General features: G+C 46.8%; 1 protein-coding gene across 1 annotated transcript in view; it reads left to right on the forward strand.

The window, feature by feature from the left end:
• The first annotated feature begins 2,404 nt into the window (after positions 1 to 2,404).
• The window catches only part of KCNG4 (potassium voltage-gated channel modifier subfamily G member 4), a 52,930-nt gene continuing 31,407 nt past the window's right edge, over positions 2,405 to 23,927 (forward strand). Inside the window, 1 exon segment of the mRNA XM_033943620.1 lies at positions 2,405 to 3,258. Coding sequence (XP_033799511.1) covers positions 2,509 to 3,258 — 750 coding nt within the window. The 5' untranslated portion in view covers positions 2,405 to 2,508.

The following is a 23,927-nucleotide window of genomic DNA, read 5'->3' on the forward strand; positions in this document are numbered from 1 at the left end:
TGCACCGATCGCAGGAAGAAAGCAGAGAGATGGGACAGGAAGGATGCACAATGCAAATCTGACGCCAGGTACGCTGAGCACCAAAAGAATTGGCGATGGAGAGAGGGGAGGGGAGGAATAACCTCCCCGGCACTCTCTTCTCTCATTCCTACGATTGTCAAAGTTCCGGGAGTAAGGAGGGAAAGAAGGACGCCTCCAGTACCTTTGAAATACTTAGAGCAGGGATGTCAAAGTCCCTCCTCAAGGCTGCAATCCAGTCGGGTTTTCAGGATTTCCCCAACGAATATGCATGAGATCTATTAGCATACAATAAAAGCAGTGCATGCAAATAAATCTCATGCATATTCATTGGGGGAATCCTGAAAACCTGACTGGATTGCGGCCCTCGAGGAGGGACTTTGACACCCCTGACTTAGAGCCAGATGCACTGAGCATTTCTCCTCCCCCCCTCGCTGACATGAAATGGGGGATAAATTCCTTTCATATGCATTATCTAGCAAGGGGTGCACAGGGTCGCCACCTAGGGACGTCCTAGATCAGGGGTGTCAAAGTCCCTCCTCGAGGGCCGCAATCCAGTCGGGTTTCCAGGATTTCCCCAATGAATATGCATGAGATCTATTAGCATACAGTGAAAGCAGTGCATGCAAATAGATCTCATGCATATTCATTGGGAGAATCCTGAAAACACGACTGGATTGCGGTCCTCGAGAAGGGACTTGGCACCCCTGACTTTGAGCCAGATGCACTGAGCATTTCTCCTCCCCCCCTCGCTGACATGAAATGGGGGATAAATTCCTTTCATATGCATTATCTAGCAAGGGGTGCACAGGGTCGCCACCTAGGGACGTCCTAGATCAGGGGTGTCAAAGTCCCTCCTCGAGGGCCGCAATCCAGTCGGGTTTCCAGGATTTCCCCAATGAATATGCATGAGATCTATTAGCATACAGTGAAAGCAGTGCATGCAAATAGATCTCATGCATATTCATTGGGAGAATCCTGAAAACACGACTGGATTGCGGTCCTCGAGAAGGGACTTTGACACCCCTGACTTAGAGCCAGATGCACTGAGCATTTCTCCTCCCCCCCTCGCTGACATGAAATGGGGGATAAATTCCTTTCATATGCATTATCTAGCAAGGGGCTAATGTCTCCACTGTCTCATCACCTCTATAGTAGAAATTTTTTGATTGTTAACGGGCTTCAGACATGCCATTTTTTGTACGCCCACATTTTTTGGCGATACAAAATGCTCTTAGTGGCTATGACTGCGGCTTCTTCATTCGCCCAAATTTTTTATATTTTTATTTTTATTTTCTTTTTTACTTTTAAAGTGCATAGTGCCCTCATAAATATTTGTAATAAAAATATAGAAAATAAAAATAAAAATATAAAAAATTTGGGCGAATGAAGAAGCCGCAGTCATAGCCACTAAGAGCATTTTGTATCGCCAAAAAATGTGGGCGTACAAAAAAAGGCATGTCTGAAGCCCGTTAACAATCAAAAAATTTCTACTATAGAGGTGATGAGACAGTGGAGACATTAGTCGTTTAAGTATTGAGTATTGAGAGGTGACTAATGTAGAAGAGGAGACTGTGATCTTTACTTATCTAGCAAGGGATGCACAGGGTCGCCACCTAGGGATGTCCTAGATCAGGGGTGTCAAAGTCCCTCCTCGAGGGCTGCAATCCAGTCGGGTTTTCAGGATTTCCCCAATGAATATGCATGAGATCTATTTGCATGCACTGCTTTCATTGTATGCTAACAGATCTCAAGCATATTCATTGGGGAAATCCTGAAAACCTGACTGGATTGCGGCCCTCGAGGAGGGACTTTGACACCCTTGTCCTAGATGAGTGAACAAAAGAGAGAGAGGCTCAGGGAAGTGCTTGCTCTTGCTTTCTCCAAGTGGCAACTGCTCTGATCTTTGGAAGCCGAGGGCTCAACCTTTCCTCCGTGATTTGAGCGGAAAACACCTTTCTTTTTTTTTTTCATTTCCCCCCTCCCCCCCCCCCCCCCCCCGACTGTTATTTAAAGAGTGAACGTCTCAGTTGCTGGACAGACGACACGTGAAACCGAGCTCGAGCACGATCCGGAGTAAAAGCCCAGGCGACCGATCGAAACGATTCATCCGGAGCAGAAAAGTTTCGGCCCGTTTCTCCGATTCGGCAGAATTGTGAAACGAGACCCGGGAACAGTGAGGGCGCGCGCGCGCGAGTCCTGAAGTCCAGCAGTTGTGCGCACAGCGGACTCTTGCAACTATTTGAACCTCTCCCCCCCCCCCCCAAGGCTGGGGGCTTCTGCAGTTTCGTCCAGAACATTCCATTGTACAGAAGCTAATATCTGTCAAGCCTGCTGGAAAACGTGCATCTTCGAATTGAACGGACAGGGGAAAAAAAAGTGAGTACACCGATTTCGGCAAGGTGAGATTCGGCCCGACCGAAACCATCTCTCCCAACCCCCTTCGTCCCTCACATCTCAGAAGTGACATCTCCCTTCCATGCCTCCGGGATGCCTATACTCTCCGGAGGCAGCGAGCAGGACTATAGTAACCTCAGCTACACGTCCACCAGCACCTTGAACCCCTTCTTCCCAGTAACCGTCGAGCCCCAGGCCGCCAAGGGGCTTCGTTACCAAAGGGCCCGGAGGGTGTACAAAGCCCGAGAGCTTTACCCGGCGGATCTGAAGCGAGAGATCATTATCAACGTGGGGGGGATCAAGTACTTCCTCCCCTGGAGCACCCTCGACGACTTCCCCATGACCAGGCTGGGGCGGCTCAGGTCCTGCCACGGCTACGACGAAATCGTGCAGGTCTGCGACGACTACGACGAAGACACCCACGAGTTCTTCTTCGACCGAAACCCGTGCGCTTTCGGCATGATCGTGAGCTTCCTGGCCGCGGGCAAGCTGAGGCTCCTGCGGGAGATGTGCGCCCTGTCTTTCCGGGACGAGCTCGCCTACTGGGGCGTCGAGGAAGCCCACCTGGAGCGCTGCTGCCTGAGGAAGCTCTTCCAGAAGCTGGAGGAACTGGCCGAAATCAGGAGGGAGGAGGACTTCCACCGCCGAAGGGGGAAAATCTGCGCCCGGGACGAGGGCAGGAAAGTTGGCTACTGCATGGCTAAACTTCGGGACATGGTGGAAAACCCCCAGTCGGGGCTCCCCGGGAAGGTCTTTGCTTGCCTCTCCATCCTCTTTGTGGCCACCACGGCTGTGAGCCTCTGTGTCAGCACCATGCCCGATTTGCGAGCTGAAGAGGACAGGGTAAGTGCCGTCTCTCTCCGTCCGTCCGGATGGAGTGAGATCGCTTTATACTGGGTCAAAAACTCATTTTAAGTGATATCGCTTTATACTGGGTCAAAAACTCATTTTAAGTGATATCGCTTTATACTGGGTCTAAAACTCATTTTAAGTGATATCGCTTTATACTGGGTCTAAAACTCATTTTAAGCTCATTTTAAGTGATATCGCTTTATACTGGGTCTAAAACTCATTTAAAGCTCATTTTAAGTGATATCGCTTTATACTGGGTCAAAAACTCATTTTAAGTGATATCGCTTTATACTGGGTCTAAAACTCATTTTAAGCTCATTTTAAGTGATATCGCTTTATACTGGGTCTAAAACTCATTTAAAGCTCATTTTAAGTGATATCGCTATATACTGGGTCTAAAACTCATTTTAAGTGATATCGCTTTATACTGGGTCTAAAACTCATTTTAGGCTTATAATGGTTTCTATTAAACATCCAGCCAAGTTTAAAACTTTCAAAGTTCAGGAAGGGAATGTCAGCTCAATTCCCTTTGATTACTGCCTAGCTCTCGATATTTTATGCCTTACTGTGGGAAAAGCTTGATATCGCCCCAAATCTATATGCTGGTTCATTCAAGGCACTTGAAGTGTGGGGTACAGCCTCAGCCCCCTGATGTTGTGGGTTCAAATCCCACGCTGCCCCTTGTGACCTCGGGAAGGCACTTAATCCTCAACTGCCCCGGTACATTAGGTAGAGCAGGGGGGCCCACACTTTTTTGGCTTGCGAGCTACTTTTAAAACGACCGAGTCAAAATGATCGACCAACAATAAAATTTTAAAAAACACAAAGCACACTGTACGCAGAGAAAATGCTAATTATCATTTGTATTCGGGGTTTTTATCAGAGGTCAAGGCAGATGACTTTAAAATATGCAATGTCACCTCAGGAACAACTATACAAAAATAGACAAATATACCCCCTCCCCTTTAACTAAACCGCTGAAGGCTCCCTGTGCTAAGAACCGCTATCGGGGTTTAGTAAAAGTGCAAAATACAGACAGCAGATATAAATTCTCAAAACGGACACATTTTGATTACTAAATTGAAAATAAAATCATTTTTCTACCTTTTTGTCTGGTGATTTCATGAGTCTCTAGTTGCACTTCCTTCTTCTGTAAATCCAATATTTCTTTCTTTCTGCCCCCTCCCATTTTCTGTCTTTCTCTCTCCCCTTGCCCCCCAGCCATCGCGCCGATTTCTCCACTTCCCCGATTCTTTCTCTCTCTCCCTGCCCCCCAGCCATCGCGCCGATTTCTCCACTTCCCCGATTCTTTCTCTCTCTCCCTGCCCCCACAAGCCACCATGCTGATTTCTCTCTCCTTCCTGGCGCTAGGCCCGATGCGTACAAGCGCCGGCCCCACAAGTCTTCACCTCCGATGTCAATTCTGACATTGGAGAGGAAGTTCCAGACCAGCCAGGCAGCAATTGGCTGGCCCAGAACTTCCTCTCCAACGTCAGAATTGACGTCGGAGGTGAAGGCTTGTGGGTCCGGTGCTTGTACACATCTGGCCTGGCTCGGGGAAGCAGGAAGAACAAGATCGCAAAGGCAACGCGATCGACTCGCGTTGCCTTTGCGATCGACCATTTGGGCACCCCTGAGGTAGAGTATGAGCCCACCGGGACAGATAGGGAGACTGCTTGAAGTGCCTGTATGTAAATCCATTTCCCATTATCATTCTCATCCTTGCAGACTTCTTGTACAACCTTTAGTCTTCTGGGATGGTCCCAAACCAAGGGACCATTTTACAAAAGGGCATCAATTTACATTTATTGTGGCTTAAACAGGGGGAATTAATTTGGGACAGCAGCAGAACTAGGGGCTTTTTTGTTCCGCTGTGCTCAGAAATGGGCTTAGCGAGTCCTTGCATGGGTCTTTCTTGTGCGCTAAGGCTATGTTTAGTGGGGCTTATTTCTAGTTTTGGAGCACGTACCTCTTTAAATGGCGCTAAGGGTTTGTACGTTAACCGGTTAGTGTGCAGTAATGTCGATGCACTAAGAGACGGATTCTATCAATGGAGACAGTATTAGCGGCTGCGTAAGAAATGGACGCCGATCGCATGTCAGTCATAGCCAGGTACAGCGAGGGCGAGCGGTGCTCTGTGTGGTGGAGCCCCCCCCTGCCGTATGCGCACACCCCTTCCCCGCACTTTGGCGCAAACAGCCAACCACTTACCGTCTGCGTCGGCTTCGGCGCTCTCTCTGACGTCACTTCCTAGGCGCGGGTCCCGGAAGTGACGCCAGAGGGAGCGCCGAAGCTGATGCGGGCAGCAAGTTGGTGGCTGCTCGTGCCGAGGTTAAAAAGGTATGGGGGGAAGGGAAGGGGCGCGCACAAGGCAGAAGGAGGGATGAAAAGGGGGCGGAGAGGAGGAGAGGTACTGGCGCCCTAAGCAAGATGGCTCCCGGGGTGCACTTACCCCCTCCCCCCCTTGCCGTGTGTAAAACTGCGGCTGTTTTGTGAAACAAACACCTTAAAAGTAGGCTAGCATTTTAAAGACCTACTTTTAAGGAGCCGGTCTCACGCTTAGGGGGGGGAGTAGGGACCCCTACGGATGCCTAAGGCCACTTCCGGCACAAACCATGCCCGCACTGGCTGTAGATGTCCTGATGCACTTCCGTAGGCATGAGACCAGCTTCTTAGAATGGTGCCTTCAAATAAAAAATAAAAAAAAATGCCCCTGATTGGTCAGTTAGGTAGCGGCAGGAGGCCTGCCGCCGTCTAATTTAAGCCTGTCATGTACAGAATTTGGTCACGTATGCCCACACTCTGCCCATAACATGCTGTCTCTAAAACAAACAAAAAATTACTCTGTGCTTCGCAAGCACAGATGCCACAACTAATGCAGAATGTCCTGTGCTGGGCTCTTTTTTGCCATATTTTACGGATTAGTGCTTAACGCAGCTTCGTTAAAGAACCCCTTACGCAGTAACTTTTGGAGGTATTTTTTTAATACAGGTCCCACCTTTAAAGTTTCCTCAGTGTGCAAGGCTGAGGTCACAATTAATGTGGATCCACTTAGCGCCTCCCGTTCAGGAGATTGTAACTGGTCCCACGCTGTGCGCTCCTCAATGCGCAGTAAATGCAGCGTGTTACATGCTGCAACCTCCACGCTCTGCCTCTGCCCAGCCCAGTTATGCTCCTTAGCAAAAAATGTCATTAATGCATTGTGTGGCGCACGGTGAAGGTAAAAAGGCCACAACAGCGGATACCATATTCCCGCGTTGGCTGTTAACCATGTGATCGGGAGTGGCACTATAATGAAGCCAACTGAGGTAGAGACCTCAGGCAGAACTCTTTTGGAAGCGGCATCCTTGCTCATCTTACCTCTAGAAACATAGAATATAACGGCAGAAAAGGGCCGACGGCCCAACAAGTCTGCCCAATCATGATCCCTTCCACCCTCGAGAAACTATCCCCTATCATACCTCTGTAGCGACCCCACATGTTTGTCCCATCGTCTCTTGAAGTCGAGCGTGCTACTCGCCTCGACTACCTGACGTGGAAGACCATTCCATCTATCAACCACCCTCTCGGTAAAGAAGTATTTCCTGGTGTCCCCATGAAATCTTCCTCCCCCTTCCTCCTCTATCGCAATCCTTCACCGGCATCTCTCCTTACATTCCCTCTCCCTCAGCAGGAATCTCCCCCTCTTCCTTCTTCAACCCCCTCCCCTCCAATTCTACCTTTAATTGTTCCGACAGTTGGTGATTCACGCACGCTGCCCTTCTGAGGCCGGCCCGATGACTTCTCTCGACTGCGGCCCTCCATTTTTGACATAACTTCCTGTTTCCGCTGGGGCGGGCCGCAGTAGAGAGAAGACATCGAGCTGGCCTTAGATGGGCAGCGTGTGTGACTGTGAATCGCCAATCTTTGGAACAATTGAAGGTAGAATCGGGGGGGGGGGGGGGGAGGAGGGGAGGCACCATCTCATCATTTGCCTCAGGCAGCAGATTGCCTTGGGTCGTTCCTGCACGTGATAAACCAATTTTTAACACATTTTAGTAAAAGGGTGTCTAAGTGTTAATAATGAAATCATTACCCGTGAAGCTAAACAAAGGAAGAGTGGCAACAGATCTCCACGAGGATACAAATAACACACGGAAACAGCGGGAGAAGGTGAGATGCTTCCGTGTGGGATCTTATATTGTGCGAATTGACTCGGTGCTGCCAGCGTTTCGGTACTTCTAAGAATCAAGCTCAAAGAACAGGAGGAAAACCTCAGAAAGCATTCTGCGCCGCGCCATATTTCATGCGAACAGATTATTACAAGGGAGAACCCTCAAAGATATAAAAACCTCCTCTCCTAAAAATGTGGAGGGGCATAATAAAAGAAAAACGTCTAAGTCTCTTTTTGGCCTAAGGTCTTAAACGTTGAAAGTAGAAGCAGGGAATATGTCCATTATAAAAAAAAACCCCCGCCCAAAAGGAGGTTTTTTTTTCATAATGGCCTGCCTCTATGTTCAGCTGTTTAAACGCCCAGACCACCACTACGTCTAAACTTACACCATATAATCAAACTACAAAAAGCCTAAGTCCCAAACGCCCAAAACAAGGGCTTTTAGGTGAAGGAGGAGCCATTCCTTCGCCTAAAAGCTGGATTCTGTAACTGGTGTCTGTCAAAAACAACACCGGTTACAGAATCACCCTCTCCCCTACAACGATCCGGGCAGGAGGGAGCCCAAGCCCTCTTGCCCCAGCGACACCCCGAACCCCCGAGAGCATCGGGGCAAGAGGGAGCCCAAGCCCTCTTGCCCCGGCAGCACCCGGAACCCCCGACAGCATCGGGGCAAGAGGGAGCCCGAGCCCTCTTGCCCCGGCGGCACTCTGAACCCCCAACTACGTTCGGGGCAAGAGGGAGCCCAAGCCCTCTTGCCCCGGCGGCACCCGGAACCCCCGACAGCATCGGGGCAAAAGGGAGCCCAAGCCCTCTTGCCCTGCGATCCCCAACCCCCCCTCCCCACAGAGTCCAATGGGGCCAGGAGGGAGCTCAAGCCTTCCTGGCCTGGCAACACCCCCTAACTCCCACCCCCCACTAAAATATGGGCAGGAGGGATCCCAGGCCCTCCTGTACTCGACGCAACCCCCCCAACCACCACCCCCGAACCTTGATCGTCCCCCCCCCCCCGCCAACCCGCTGGTCACTCGATGTTTTCGAGGGAATACCGTTTACCCTTTGAAGTCTGCCGCTAAGCCAGTCTTTTACCCATGCTGTCAGTGTTTCTCCTAGTCCTAGCGTATTCATCTTGGTCAATAACCTAGTTGTGTGTATTTATGTGTGTGTGTTGGGGGGGGGGGTGGAGGGGGTTCCACATGGTGTTTTTTAACACGTAAGTACTTTCAAAAAAAATTATTCATAAAACGTCGGGCATCCAATATCCTGTTTCAAAAAACTTGAGAAAATGTTCACTTATCTCAGCAGAGTGACTGGCTCATGATCTTCATAAACAACCCTCCAGACTTGCAACATATGAGTATTGTCTAGTCTAGTGGACGATGACCAGCCAACATTTCGCTGAAGCTGCATCAAGGCTAACAACCAGGCTTGTTATCTTCGGCACGTCTCCGTGCTCATCAGCTAGACCAGGGGTAGGCAATTCCGGTCCTCGAGACCCACAGACAGGTCAGGTTTTCAGGATGTCCACAATAAATATGCATGAGATGGATTTGCATGCACTGCCTCCTTGAGATGCAGATATTTCTCATGCATATTTATTGTGGATATCATGAAAACCTAACCTGCCTGTGGCTCTCAAGCCATGGGCTAGAGCCAGGGGTAGGGAACTCCAGTCCTCGAGAGCCGTATTCCAGTCGGGTTTTCAGGATTTCCCCAATGAAATGCATTTGTAACACACCTAGTATAAATCTTTTGTAATACGCCTTGAACCGCAAGGTAATGGTGGAATAGAAATCTCTAATGTAATGTAATGTATAATATATATATATATATATATATTTTTTTTTTTTTTTGCAAAGGCAGAAAAGTAATATTCTAAATTCATGACAAATTCTACTTAGGTAATGTGAGGGCTGCTGCAATTATAAATTTACAGGACTGAAATACTGTTTGGTTGAGTCTTTGCCCATTCATATGAACACATTGTTCTGTCAGTGCTTGCTTTTTAGAACAGAGGTTTTGGCAATCCAACTCTTTGTATTGTAAAGAGGGGCCATCAGAGAGCCACTGGCTTGGAAGCCAAGCTGCAGTAGCTTTATATAAATGAGACCGCTGGGGGGAGGTTTAAGGGCAGGTATTTGGCTAGAGTTTGCCATATTAATAATATTTCATTATAACCAGAAAAACAAAATAAAAAGAGCTTAATCAACTTTAGCCTGCTCTTCAGCCCTGTGTTGAACAAATTTGAGGTCCGATTCGCCAGATTCTTTTCCTTGTAACCGCAGAACAAAAGAGCACTCTTAAAAAATCAGTTCCAGAGAAGTCTGAAAATATTGTCACTAGGTAAAAGTTTATCAGTGGTCCTTACAAGATAGCCTGTCCACAGAAGCAAGCTGTATCATCTGTGTGCGCGCTAGTGTGCTATGGTGAGCGCTTCGGGTTTTATCCAACGCTTTTAATATACTTTTCTTGCCCATAAGAATTGCTCGTTCCAAAAATCCTTTGGGCACGGGCAGAACGAGCGACATCTGTGAGGAGAGCAGAGCTGGATGCAGAGCATGTGTGCATAAAGGGATCTCCAAAAGATCTGTACATTTGGGCAGTCCCAAAATAAATGCCTTAATGTTGTGTGAGGCTGCTAACGAGCCAATTAAAGACACTAATTGGGCACTGACAATCAATTATTGATGCTAATTGCCACCAATTAGGATTCGAATGTGTACCTGGCTACGTGTTATTCTATTCCACTGGGTACCCAAATCCCGTAGCGTACAATCCAGAAGGGGGTGTGGTCACGGGAGGGTCAGGGGTGTTCCGAAAATTTGTGCGCAGTGTTATAGAATGCCGGTGTTATGCACCCAAATTAGGTGCTAGGAATTATACTTGCTTTCAACAGGTATAAGTCCCGGCACCCAGATCTGGGCAAGGGAATCAGCACCAGGCACTGTTCTATAAAGGACGGTTCCATAACCAAAGCGCGCAGAACATTGGCGCGCTGACAATCCCGTGCAGGACTTCAGCACGTTGCGTCCAAAGTGTTCCTGTTACCGCTGTGAGTGGAGGTCCCCCCCAGTAAACAGCCAAGTGTTCACGCTCCAGTAGGGGTGTGTGTGGGGGAGGGAAAGTAGGGGTGTGTGGGGGGGAGGGAAACCCCCCCCATTACACTGTAAACTGCCATTTTCCTTTGGTTTTCGGGTAATCGGCAGTTTTCAGTGTAGTGGGGCTTTTTCCCCCCACCCCCAACGAGAACGTGAACGCTTGTCAGTTTAATGTGGGGGTCCCCCCACACTCCCCCCTCCGAGCGCTAACAAGAACACTTTTAACGCAGCATGTTGAAGTCCGGCGCGGGATTGTCGGCGCGGCAATGTCCAGCGCGGTTTTGATGCATCACCATAAAGGACACAGCCTGGTCTCCCCATTTTTCTTTGTTGCACAGCCTGGAGCAACCACTATAGAACAGCACTGACCGCTAATTATATCCCGTGCCAATTTCTGAATGCCATTTATTGAACACGACCCCCATTGCGCGCACATTCTGAAAAAAGAGTGTCTTAAGTTGCATTACACATAAGTGCAAGCGGAAGGAGCCTGCGCATAGCATGACCATTTTGCTTAGTGACGTGCACAGAAATGGTAGGATACGCCTGCCTTTGGCAATGCGCGTTATCATTAGCTGCGCCTACAGGGATTTATGCTGGTATTCTGTAACAGTTTAGGCACGTCCTGAAGCCGTTATAGAATTTGAAGTAAGCGTGTCACTTTAGCCTAATCCATAATGATCATTAACACACAAGCTGAAAACAGGAGAGTCCCAGTTAAATCAGGATGATGTCAAACTGCTAAGTCAATGATGTCACTCACCAATCATGTGACGGATAAAGCTCTGATTTAACAGGGCGAATGCTCCCTATTACTGCTTTTAGGTGTACGGACATGAAGACTTTATAAAAACACATTTTGTATTAATGAACAAACCAGATTTCTGCTAAAAGTTAGCAGTACAAAGACCTTGGAAACCTGGAGCAATTGCTACCAGTATAGAAAATAAATCTTTTAGTGTTTTCTGTACAGATAATGAGAACAAAGATCTACCATCATCCTTTCTCAGCTTACAGAGGAAGAGGGAAACCCCTCCCCCCCACACTCCTGGCCTCCCCTGCAAAGATCGTTGGCAGGAAAGATGTCCATTCCCTTCTGCCTCAGCCACCAAGATCCCCCCATACTCCCAACCCCTCTCCCATAAAGAACGTAGCCATTCAGACTCCCCCCCCCCCACATTACCATCCCTCCCACTGCAAAGATCACAACCACCTGAACCACTCACACACTCCTGACCCCCACCCATAAAAATTATTGGCCACTCCCTCCTGCCTTGGCTACTCCCATGTCCTCTACCCCATCCCCATCCCTTATAGAGAAGAAGACAGCAGAAGGGATGCCCAGTCCCTCCTGCTGGCAGGCCTGCCTCTTCAAAATGCAAATCAAGGCCTTAGGCCCCTTCCAGTGCATCCCTAAGGTATGGGGTCAGATTGGGGGGCATGGGGATTCCGGGTGGCTGAGGCAGAAGGGAGTGGGCATTCTTTCTGCTGATAATCTTCATGTGTGATGGGGTTGGGAGTGTGTGTGGGGTTTTGGGTGGCTGTTATCTTCATGGAGGGAGGGTCCAGGAGGGGGGGAGTCTGAGTGGCCGAGGCAGGAGGGAGTGGGCATCTTTCTTGCCTCTCTCTTTTGTTCTGGTTTTGTTTAGGGGCCATTGTCAAGGGAGGGAGTCATTGGGAGGAGGGGACTGGCATGACTTTTTTTAAAAATGGGGACAGCTGTTGTACATGTATCCATTAAAAGGAAATGTGTCCATTAAAAGGAAAAAAAAAAAAGTCTTCCTGCCCCAAACCGTGGAGCAGCAGGAAGCTGCTTCAGGGCTTCCCCTGCTGGCTCTGCGCATGTGTCAAAAAGTCACTTTTTCAATGACTGATCGAATGGGATTACGGCAGACCTCCACGAAACTCATTTGCATGCAAAGTCACTCGAACATCTATCGCTGTTTTAAAATCAGACAATTTGTTGGCCCCACAGCGATCCACAGGATTTTAATGACCACGCGTGCACACCGCTTCCCTTCCCCCATACCTCTGTCTGTAAGGTTCCTGGCACGAGCAGCAACCCCCAAGCTGCGGTTGTGCCAGCATCAGCTCTTCCTCTGACATCACTTCCTAGGCACGGGTCCAGGAAGTGACATCAGAGGAAGAGCCAGCTCTGGCGCAACAGCAGCTTGGGGGTTGTTACTCGTGCCAGGAACGCTACAGAGCTATGGAGGAAGGGAAGGTGCGCATGTTTGGCAGTGGGGGTGTTGGGGAAGGGGTGGAGAGGACGATGGGTGCCTGCAGCCTCACAAAGACAGCGCCTGGGGTGGACCGCCCCTCTGCCCTCTTACTATGCCCCTGTCCTCCTTCTCTTCTTTTTTGTGGGAGCGGGCCACCCATTGTCACCCTTGCTTTGTAGCAGAAGTCACATGTCAAGGTCTGGGACCCTCCCCCATTTCCATGGGTCTTGGCAGAAGGTTATGTAACCAAAGACCCTTTCACTCTTTAATTTATCCCTTTAATCTCCTACTCACTCCATTCCCTTGGCTCGGGCTCAATTATTCTCTCCCCAGGCTCCTCCCTCTGCAGTCCTCCCCCAGCCACAGTGGTCTTCACTTCAGATCCTCTCTCCCTTTTCAGACACTCTGACGCACAGGAAATTCCCCGTTCCAAAATCCCGCGGGAGAGGAATTTGCTTGGTGTTACACTTGTGGGGCTGGAATGGGGATCAGAGGGACCTAGACTGCAAGAACATATCACTTCCTATTGGTTACCAATGGAGGCAAGAGTTTTGTTTAAATTTTCTTGTATCTGTTTTAAATCAATATTTGGTATGGCTCCTGCGTACCTGGTCTCTCACTTTCTTCTAGACCGTTTTAACAGACCTACATGCAGAATCCACATGTTTGCTTACCCAACTGTAAATGCTTGTCGTTTTAAAAGATTTCTGGATAGAACTCTTGCATTTCGGGCAGGAAAAATGAATGACTGGCTGGGTAATATTGCAAATGCAAGCAGTGTCTCACTTCCGGTTCACCACACAATTGTTTCCCACGTATTCACCTTTATAGGACCCCCAGGGACCCCTGAAGAAGACTTTTTGTCGAAACGCGGACCATGTTAGGTCCTGTATCCCTAGCGGACTAGGTCCTTTAAGGCTCTTATGTGGATGATTTACTTTTATGTGGATGGAATTATTTTATGTGGATGATTTCAGTGGACCTTTGGAACTCTGACACTTTCAAATAAAGTCCATTTTGGAACATCGTCACTCCACAGAGTTATTTTGGTTTTCTCTGGATTTTCTTCTTTGTGGATATTTTGGGGTCAATTCCTTTTGTTTTTTTGGGTAATATTATTATGCATGCTCCATCTTATCTTATTTTACTTTTAGAAAATTAATAAAAACACAGTTGTTTGATCGATTTGTAACCTAATGATTCACAGTTTTAATTTTTTTTTTAAATCTTTTTATCTTGTATGTATTTCTGATTATTTGTATTATTATTATTATTTTTTTTTTACTGATTGTCCAGTACTTCTTATTGTAAACCGCCTCAAACTATTATGGCTTTAGCGGTATACAAGAATAAATTATTATTATTATAAATCACTGGTGCTAAGCAGTAAACATTTCTTATAACAGATGAAATCCCCCTTCAATAGCATTTTCTCAGTAAAGTATCCCGCTGAATCCCTTGATAGAATGAACATACCCTTGGATTCAATTATTTTTGGTGTGTATTTCAGTGAGGAAAGGACCTTGCCACAGGGAACAGTAACATGGAGCACAAGTTATGAAAACATTCACTTTAAAACTAAATGTATTTATTTATTTAAAACAGGGCTGCCCAAGTCCGGTCCTCGAGATCTACTGGCAGGCCAGGTTTTCAGGATATCCACAATGGATATGCATGAGAGAGATTTGCCTGCACTGCCTTCTTGGTATGCAAATCATGTTCATTGTGGAGATCCTGAAAACCTGGCCTGCCAGTAGATCTCGAGGACCGGACTTGGGCAGCCCTGATTTAAAAAGTTATATACTGTACGGTTTACATAATAACAATCATAAAATGTTGGACAAAAACATACATATTTCAATTGTTCCAAATCGTCATACTTTAAAAAGCAGTCAGCAGGCACAGAAAACATTTTCAGATCATTCTAAATATATAAACTCAGCACCATAAAGCATTAACAAACAATTGGGGTTTTTAACATTTTCTTAAAACTCATCCTAGCAGTGCAAAAACGCAAGATTCCTGGCAAAGCATTCCAAAGCTTTGTACCTGCTACCGACAGCATGGCCACACCAATCGTAATATGTAATGTAATGTAATGTAATTTATTTCTTATATACCGCTACATCCGTTAGGTTCTAAGCGGTTTACAGAAAATATACATTAAGATTAGAAATAAGAAAGGTACTTGAAAAATTCCCTTACTGTCCCGAAGGCTCACAATCTGACTAAAGTACCTGGAGGGTAATAGAGAAGTGAAAAGTAGAGTTAGAGGAAAAATAAAAATAAAATAAACATTTTAACAAGACAGCATTGATCTAAATACTTTGGAAGGTAGAAGAGAGGAGAGAAAGGAATAGAAGCAGAAGGGGGAGCCGTTGAACAGTAGAATTCTGGAGAAATTTAAATGATAGAAATAGAACAAAACAAAACAAAGACAAAAGGCAAAGCAGTAGATAAGATTAAAGATAAATCATAAGCTGGAAAGAAAAATAAAATAAAACTTTGTCTTCAATCCACGGTTTCAGCGTCAGTGATGAAGTGGAGCAAGTAAGTTTAGGAGGAGCGATTGACGTTTCCAGAAAGGGCTTCTTCAGGGAAGAGACTTGGCAGACAGTCCCAGGATGCCTATGTCTCCTCCCCTGCGATGTTCTCCCATCCATGCATTCCCTCCCAGACACACTGCCCGTGCCCCAGCCGCTCCAAGGAGGCTGCCCCAGATGAGGCCCACGGTGAATGCAGGATTCTCTCCTCTGCGGGAAAGCCGCCCGGAGCCGACAGTCGATCTTCTTAGCGGATTGCATGTGTGAATATGTGAGAAGGTTTATACCGTTCTCCCAGGGGAGCTCAGAACTGTTTACATGAATTTATTCAAGCATTTTTCCCTGTCTGCCGTGGTGGGCTCACAATCTGTCTAATGTACCTGGGGCAATGGGGGGATTAAGTGACTCGCCCAGGGTCACAAGGACCAATGTGGGTTTGAACCCACAACCTCAGGTTTAGTTTTAACCACTGTGCCACTCTGGAAGCCAAAGTGTAGTAAAAGTGAGCCAAGTACAGGACAATGTGACATCACTGATGAGTTTGGCTCTTAGGCAATGGTGGAATGAGGCATTATGATGTCACAATAAGGCATTGGTGGAATGAGGCATTATGATGTCACAATAAGGCATTGGTGGAATGAGGCATTATGATGTCACAATACCAGCTCCCGTTATCGGAGGCTGAAGCTTTTCATACTGTTTGTTTATTTTTCTATGCTTTTCTCCCAGGGGAGCTCAGAACGGTTTACATGAATTTATTCAGGTACTCGAGCATTTTTCCATGTCTGTCCTGGTGGGCTCACAATCTACCTAATATACCTAGGGCAAGGGGGGATTAAGTGACTTGTTCACGGTCACAAGGAGCAGTGTGGGTTTGAACCCACAACCTCAGGTTGCTGAGGCTTTAGCTTTAAGCACTGTGCCACTCTAGAAATCATAATGTAGTGAAAGTGAGCCACATATAGGCCAATCAAGCCATTGTGACATCACTGATGAGGTTGGTTCTTAGGCATTGGTAGAAAGAGGCATTATGATGTCACAATAAGGCATTGGTGGAATGAGGCATTATGATGTCACAATACCAGCTCTGGTTATCAGAGGCTGAAGCTTTTCATACTGTTTGTTTATTTTTCTATGCTTTTCTCCCAGAGGAGCTCAGAACGGTTTACATGAATTTATTCAGGTACTCGAGCATTTTTCCCTGCTTGTCCCGGTGGGATCACAATCTATCTGGGGCAATGGGGGAATTAAGTGACTGCCCAGGGTCACATGGAGCAGCGTGGGTTTGAACCCACAACCTCAGGTTGCTGAGGCTTTAGCTTTAAGCACTGTGCCACTCTAGAAATCAAAATGTAGTAAAAGAGAGTCAAGTAAAGGACAATCCAGTCATTGTGACATCACTGATGAGGTTGGCTCTTAGGCATTGGTGGAATGAGGCATTATGATGTCACAATACCAGCTCCGGTTATCAGAGGCTGAAACTTTTCATATTATTTATTTATTTAATTTTCTATACTGTTCTCGCAGGGGAGTTCAGAACGGTTTACATGAATTTATTCAGGTACTCAAGCATTTTTCCCTGGGCCCACTCTTTTTTCCAATGCATGCCTTACCTATAGAACCTTACAACAAAAGAATCCCAAAACTGCCCGAAGAGATAAAACCAGAATGTCCAGACCAGTATCTTCTGTGCTCATCCCTCACTGTGGAAATGGACCTAATATACTGTAGTCTTGTGAGGCTTAAGGTATAGCTCGAAGGGAAATGTTTCTCTCTCTCTGCCCCTCAGACAGTAAATCCCTGGATACAGTTCTCTCTCCGATAAGACTTCAATATAAAAACATTTCGCTGCAGGAGAAAGATGAAGTGAGAGAGATGAAAGACCTCTGCTGGAGCTGGCAGAAATGACTTTTTCTTGCTTAGTGTACTGAAAGCTTATAGTGTTATATATCCTGCAGTTTAATATTCTGAACATGTGTGATTTGATGCACATTTTCTAGATATAAATCTGTACTTGATGTTAGCTTGGTAGGAGGCGGTGACAGAGCAGCAGGGTCTGAGATCCAAAGCCATGCAGTAGAAACTTATGGATGTTATTTAATATACTGTATACTAAATAAGCTTATTAGTACACCTTAAAGGGGTCTGTGTTTATTAAATCCTCAAATCTTTTTTAAAACACCCCTTCCTTGGCACCTACTGGAGTCTCTGTGGTAAATAGTGGGGGGAGGGGAGGAGAACAATTGTGATCCCTAGGTAGTAGGCACTAGTGCTGCCCGCCCCACCCCTGAAGGCCTGCACCATCATCCCTAAAGGCCTGCACCCCACCCCTGAAGGCCTGTATCAGCAGCCCCAAAGGACTGTACCCCCCCCCACCGGAAAGCCTGCGTGTTCCCCCTGTCCTCCCGTGCTTTGTACTGCTGGCTAAGCGTTTAATCAAATACAGTCAAACCTCGGTTTGCGAGTAACCCGGTTTGCGAGTGTTTTGCAAGACGAGCAAAACACTCAGCAAACTTTTGACTCGCAAACCGAGTGTTGACTCGATTTGCGAGCACCCCCCCCCTCGATAACCGGCATCGCTCCCCCCTGCTCGCAAAGGCCCCATCACGAACCGGCCCTCCCGCCCGAACAACTTAAACTTACCCCCCCCCCCATCTAGCGCAGGCACAGATCGTGTGCCTAGAAGATCTTCCGGCTTCCGCTTCTGCCTGCCTGCCTGCCTTGAGCATGCATCTGTGCATGCTGAAGGACTTCTAATTCTCCCTCTCGCCGAGAATCTCGGCAAGAGGGAGAATTAGAAGTCCTTGGGCATGCGCAGATGCATGCTCAAGGCAGGCAGGCAGAAGCGGAAGCCGGAAGATCTTCTAGGCACACGATCTGTGCCTACGCTAGACGGGGGGTGGGGGTGTAAGTTTAAGTTTTTCGGGCGGGGGGCCCGGTTCGCATGGGGGGTGCCGGTTGGAGCGGGGGGCCTTTGCGAGCGGGGGGGAGCAATGCGGTTATCGGGGGGCAGGGGGGAACATATCAAAGCGAGTTTCCATTATTTTCTATGGGGAAACTTGCTTTGATAAACGAGCATTTTGGATTACGAGTATGCTCCTGGAACGGATTATGCTCGTAATCCAAGGTACCACTGTACTTTGAATAAACATAAAACATAAACATTTGCCTCATTTCAGCAGCCTGCAGAGGATCGCTTGTGCTAGCGATCTCTGCAAGCTGCTAGAGGCCTTCGGAGCTGTCTTCCTTCTGCTGCCCCTCCTCTGACATCAGAGGCAGGATCATGGCAGAGGAAACAGCTCCGAAGGCCTATAGCAGCTTGCAGAGATCGCTAGCACAAGCGATTCGCTTTGCAGGCTGCTGAAATGAGGTAGATGGATGCGTGGGAGGCCAGGGGGGAAGCCGGACACCAGCACTTCTCGACTGACCCTCCCCCCTCGCCCTCTATAGCAGTTGCGGCAGCGGCTGGCCAGCAAGAGGCAGCGCTGCCGCTCCTGCTTTAGGGGGGAGGGTTAGTTACAGAATCGGGAGGCCGTTTGTTTTTTTTTTTGTTTTAAATCGATTTGAATCGATTCACCCGAAGTGAATTGGTGAATTGATTTGAATTGTGAATCGGGCAGCACTAGTAGGCACTCCTGCTCGGCGGTTCTTGGCCTTAAAGTAGCAACATCAGCCCCTAGTGGTAGTTTTGCAGGACTACAGTACTGCTAAGGGCTTAGGCTGTCAAATAAAGTTGGGGGAGAGGGATCATGGTGGGAAATTATTAGTAAACAATGGCCCAGCCCTTGGGTTCTACAACATTTGTGTTTCTGTGACTGGAACACAGACACATCAAAACAAGCAATGTAGGTCAATAAACAGGTTTCAGCAAGTGCAAGGGTATTGGACACACTAGACCAGGGGTGGGCAACTCTGGTCCTTGAGGGCTGGAATCCAGTCAGGTGTTCAGGATTTCCACAATGAACATGCATTGAAAGCAGTGCATGCAAATAGATCTCATGCATATTCATTGGGGAAATCCTGAAAACCCGACTGGATTCCAGCCCTCGAGGACTGGAGTTGCCCACTCTTGCACTAGACAAACGTTTAACTTTGCCTCCCCCCCCAATTAACTTTCAGTCTCCCTAGGCTTCCTGCTGACCCTGCTTGGGAAATAGCTTCTATCTGAATTTACCTTATTTTGTAGCCTGATCCCTTAGAAACATAGAAATAGACGGCAGATAAGGGCCAAGGCCCATCTAGTCTGCCCACCTTAATGTCCCTCCCCTACCTTCGCCCTATGAATAGATCCCTCCCTTACCTTCGCCCTATGAATAGATCCCTCCCCTACCTTCGCCCTGAGAATAGATCCCATGTGACGATCCCATTTGGCCTTAAAATCAGGCACGCTGCTGGCCTTGATCACATGCATTGGAAGACTATTCCAGCGATCAACCACCCTTTCTGTGAAAAAGAATTTCCTGGTGTCTGCTCATAGTTTCCCTCCCCTAATTTTCCACGGATGCCCTCTTGTTGTCATGGGACCCTTGAAAAGGAAGATATCTTCCTCCGTCTCTATGCGGCCCGAGAGATACTTGAACGTCTCGATCATGTCCCCCCTCTCTCTGCGCTCCTCGAGTGAGTATAGCTGCAATTTGTTTAGCCGTTCCTCGTATGGGAGATCCTTGAGTCCCGAGACCATCCGGGTGGCCATTCTCTGAACTGACTCCAGTCTCAGCACATCCTTGCGATAATGCGGCCTCCAGAATTGCACACAGTATTCCAGATGGGGCCTCACCATGGATCTATACAGCGGCATAAGGACTTCCGGCTTTCGGCTGACGAAACCCCTGCGTATGCAACCTATGACTTGTCTTGCTTTGGATGAAGCTTGCTCCACTTGATTGGCATCCTTCATGTCCTCACTGACGATCACCCCTAGGTCACGTTCTGCTTCAGTTCTTGTTAGGATCTCTCCATTTAGGGTGTAAGTCTTGCATGGATTTTGGTTGCCCAGGTGCATAACTTTGCATTTTTTGGCATTGAAGTTGAGTTGCCAGGACCTAGACCAGCGCTCCAGTAGGAGTAGGTCGTGCATCATGTTGTCGGGCATTGAAACATCATCTATTGTGCATTTGCCCACTACATTACTTAGTTTGGCATCAAGAGCTGTATTCCAGTCGGGTTTTCAGGATTTCCCCAATGAATATGCATGAGATCTATTTGCATGCACTGCTTTCAAAGCATATTCATTGGGGAAATCCTGAAAACCCGACTGGAATAAGGCTCTCGAGGACCGGAGTTCCCTACCCCTGCCCTAGCACAGGGGTAGGCAATTTCCGGTCCTCGAGAGCCGGAGCCAGGTCAGGTTTTCAGGATATCCACAATGAATATGTATGAGATGGATTTGCATGCACTGCCTCTTTGAGATGCAAATCTATCTCATGCATATTTATTGTAGATATCCTGAAAACTTGCCCTGTCTCCGGCTCTCGAGGACTGGAATTGCCTACCACTGCCCTAGCAGTAGAAGTATCAGAATATAGGGGACTGAAGCAGCCACTTTGAGGCCAGGTACTACCAGGCCCTGGGAGTTGTTGGGAGGGGCAAAGAGGGGTGGAGGAGAGCTACAGAAGCTGGAGCTGCTTCTCCCACAGAAATGCAGTGGCCCGTTTGGGGGGAAGCTTAATGTTCTGGAACCCAAGTCTGATTGGGCCAGTTTCCAAATTCAATGAGTCTTTTCTCCAGCACAAGATTTGGTTCTGGGCTGTGAAATTTTTAGAATTGTGTTGCCTGCAGATACACGATGTTACCCCTTATATATATCACTTCTTTTCAATATTCCCTAGTGTTGGAAAGAATACAAAGTTAATTAGGTTTAGTTATCCTGATTCCAGGGACAAAGTCTTTTTTGCAATCAGTGTCAGGTTGGTGCCTACCATGATTGTCCTGTCCCCCCCGATTAAAGAACTTTTCTATACCAGAAACACCATCTTCTCCGACACAGCCCCTGCCCTCTGGAACGCTATGCCATCACATCTCCACCATGAAAAGTCTCTCGACAAATTTAAAACCTTTCTATTTCAAGACTTTTACCAAAATACCAGATAAAACCATATCCAACAAAGAATGAGAACCACTTTTATGAAGTGACTTCCCTTCCCCTCTTACCTCCCTTTAATTTTTATTTTCTGATGTAATTTAAAATCTTCCCCTCCCCTAGCACCTTTCGTATCGATCTTTTTTTTTTTTTTTTTTTTTTTATTTATAAGATTTTACATTATTATCAAGCATAACTTGTACAGAAAGTATAATCAAGAAAATATAACATTTAGGTTAACTTCCAATCCTAATAATGGATCAAAGTAAAAAGGAAAAAAGAAAACATTCCTTATCTTAATCACACACTAGTCCTCAATTTGAATCCAAGATTAATGAAAAGAGTAATTAAATTGAAGAATAATTTTACAAGGAAAATTTACTGAATCTGTGCTGATGCAGACTTTCGTATCGATCTTGTCGGTGTCTCTGTCCTTGTCCTGTCCACATTTTGCCCTATTTTATTTTTATTTTAGATTTTATAACTTAAATTTTAGCATTGCAAACTGACCAGATACTTGTCGACGGTCGGTTTATCAAATTATAAATATACTTGGAAACTTATATCGATAAACTATCAATTTTCCTTTGATGCATTTGTCTGTGACGGTCTTTCTGGATTTCCAAGAACAGCTTCACAGATGGAATGGACTCTGTGGGTTGCCCTTTAAAAGGTTGAAAACAGGTCATCCATGCCAACCATTTTATCCCTCCATCGCCAGTCTATTTCAGTTCTTCAAAAGAGCTTGTCGGTGAATTGGTGGCAGATTATATAACAGCAAGAAACATCAGCATCATTATTTTAAAAGGTTTTAAAATCAACAAATTTACCCATTACAGTGCCATCTGAGTCAAACCTTAATGCTAACCGCAGCTATATCTGGCATGGTTTCCTGAAGACAGTGTGTTTGAGCTCAGCTGGGTGGCTTTCCATCCTATCTGGCTGGAGGCTGCAGGACACATGGGGTGGAACATGCAGTGTTTTGCCTCTCTTTATTTACTTAGGAAGGAAATGCAATCAGCTTTGCCTACAGCCTAACAATAATGCTTCCATAAAAACAATACTAGCAAGGTAGCTAGAGTAGAGAAAGAGATGGGGACAAATAGTTCCCCAGCCCCCCAGGAAATCAAAATCCCCGCCCCATCCCCGCGAGTGGTGTCGCTATCTCTGCCCCATTCCTGTAACCGCACAAGCCTCGAACACTTACGATTTTAAAGTGTTTGAGGCGTGTGCAGATGAGAATGGAACTTGCAGGAATAGGACAGGGGCAGGGAAAGAACTTGCGGAGATGGGAAAATGAGTTCCCACGGGGACAGGGAAAAATATATCCCCCTGCCATTTTCTATTTGGGAGATCAGTATAGAAAATTGAATAAATAAATAGTTTGAAAAGTTTCAGCCTCTGATAACCAGACCAGAGCTGGTATTGTGACATCATAATTCCTCATTCTACCAATAAGAGCCAACCTCATCAGTGCTGTCACAATGGCTTGATTGTCCTTTACTTGGCTCATTTTTACTACTTTTGATTTCTAGAGTGGTGCAGTTTAGAGAATGACACGAGAATAAATTTGTCCCCGTCCCCACAGGCGTTGGTGGAATGAGGCATTATGACATCACAATCTGAGCTCTAGTTGTTGCTACTTATAATTGTAAAGTGTTTGAGGCTTGTGCAGATGAGGACGGAGCTTAGGGATTGGTGGAATGAGGCATTATGACATCACAGTCTGAGCTCTAGAATGTTGCTACTTAGGATTTTAAAGGGTTTGAGGCTTGTGCAGATGAGGACGGAGCTTAGGCATTGGTGGAATGAGGCATTATGACATCACAATCTGAGCTCTAGAATGTTTCTACTTCTGATTTTAAAGTGTTTGAGGCTTGTGCAGATGAGGACGGAGCTTAGGCATTGGTGGAATCACAATATCTGCTCTGGATACCAGAGACTGTCATTCTGTAGTGTCTATTTCAACCTTAATCCTTCTACACCAGCATTCTTCAAAGCAAAGCTTGTGGGTCAGTGGTTGTGGCCATTCATACTCTGATTCTTCCCTCTCTCCTTAAAGAATGACATGAAGATGGTTTCCCGCGGTTATCCACGGGGACGGGAACGGTGATGAATTTTGCCACCGTGTCATTCTCTAGTTTGCACCTTCTTTTTTTTTTTTTGAAAATCATTTTTATTGAGGAGTCAACAAGAGAAACCAACGAAGTACAAGGATAAAATAAAATGAAATGGCATCCAGCGATAATAACACAATGTGCACTAACAAAATAAACAAAAACCACTAAGCACTGCATGGACACTCAAGAATATCCAAAAGCAGGAACAATGCGTCTCCCGTGTCAGCTCCAACAAATTTTGTAATATAACAGACCCTTCCCTGAAATCCCCTACGCGGAGAACTACACACACACCAGATCAGTCACCCCAGCCTCACCCACGAACATACCCCAAACACACACACCCTTCAATCACACTCCCCCCCCACTCACCCCCCAATCTGCAGACCAGAGGTAATCGCAAGAACACCTGCCACAGGGCCAAATATGCCAGCACCTCAAGATGAGA

This window comes from Geotrypetes seraphini, chromosome 4 (genome assembly GCF_902459505.1).
Source record: "Geotrypetes seraphini chromosome 4, aGeoSer1.1, whole genome shotgun sequence".
Taxonomy (NCBI): domain Eukaryota; kingdom Metazoa; phylum Chordata; class Amphibia; order Gymnophiona; family Dermophiidae; genus Geotrypetes; species Geotrypetes seraphini.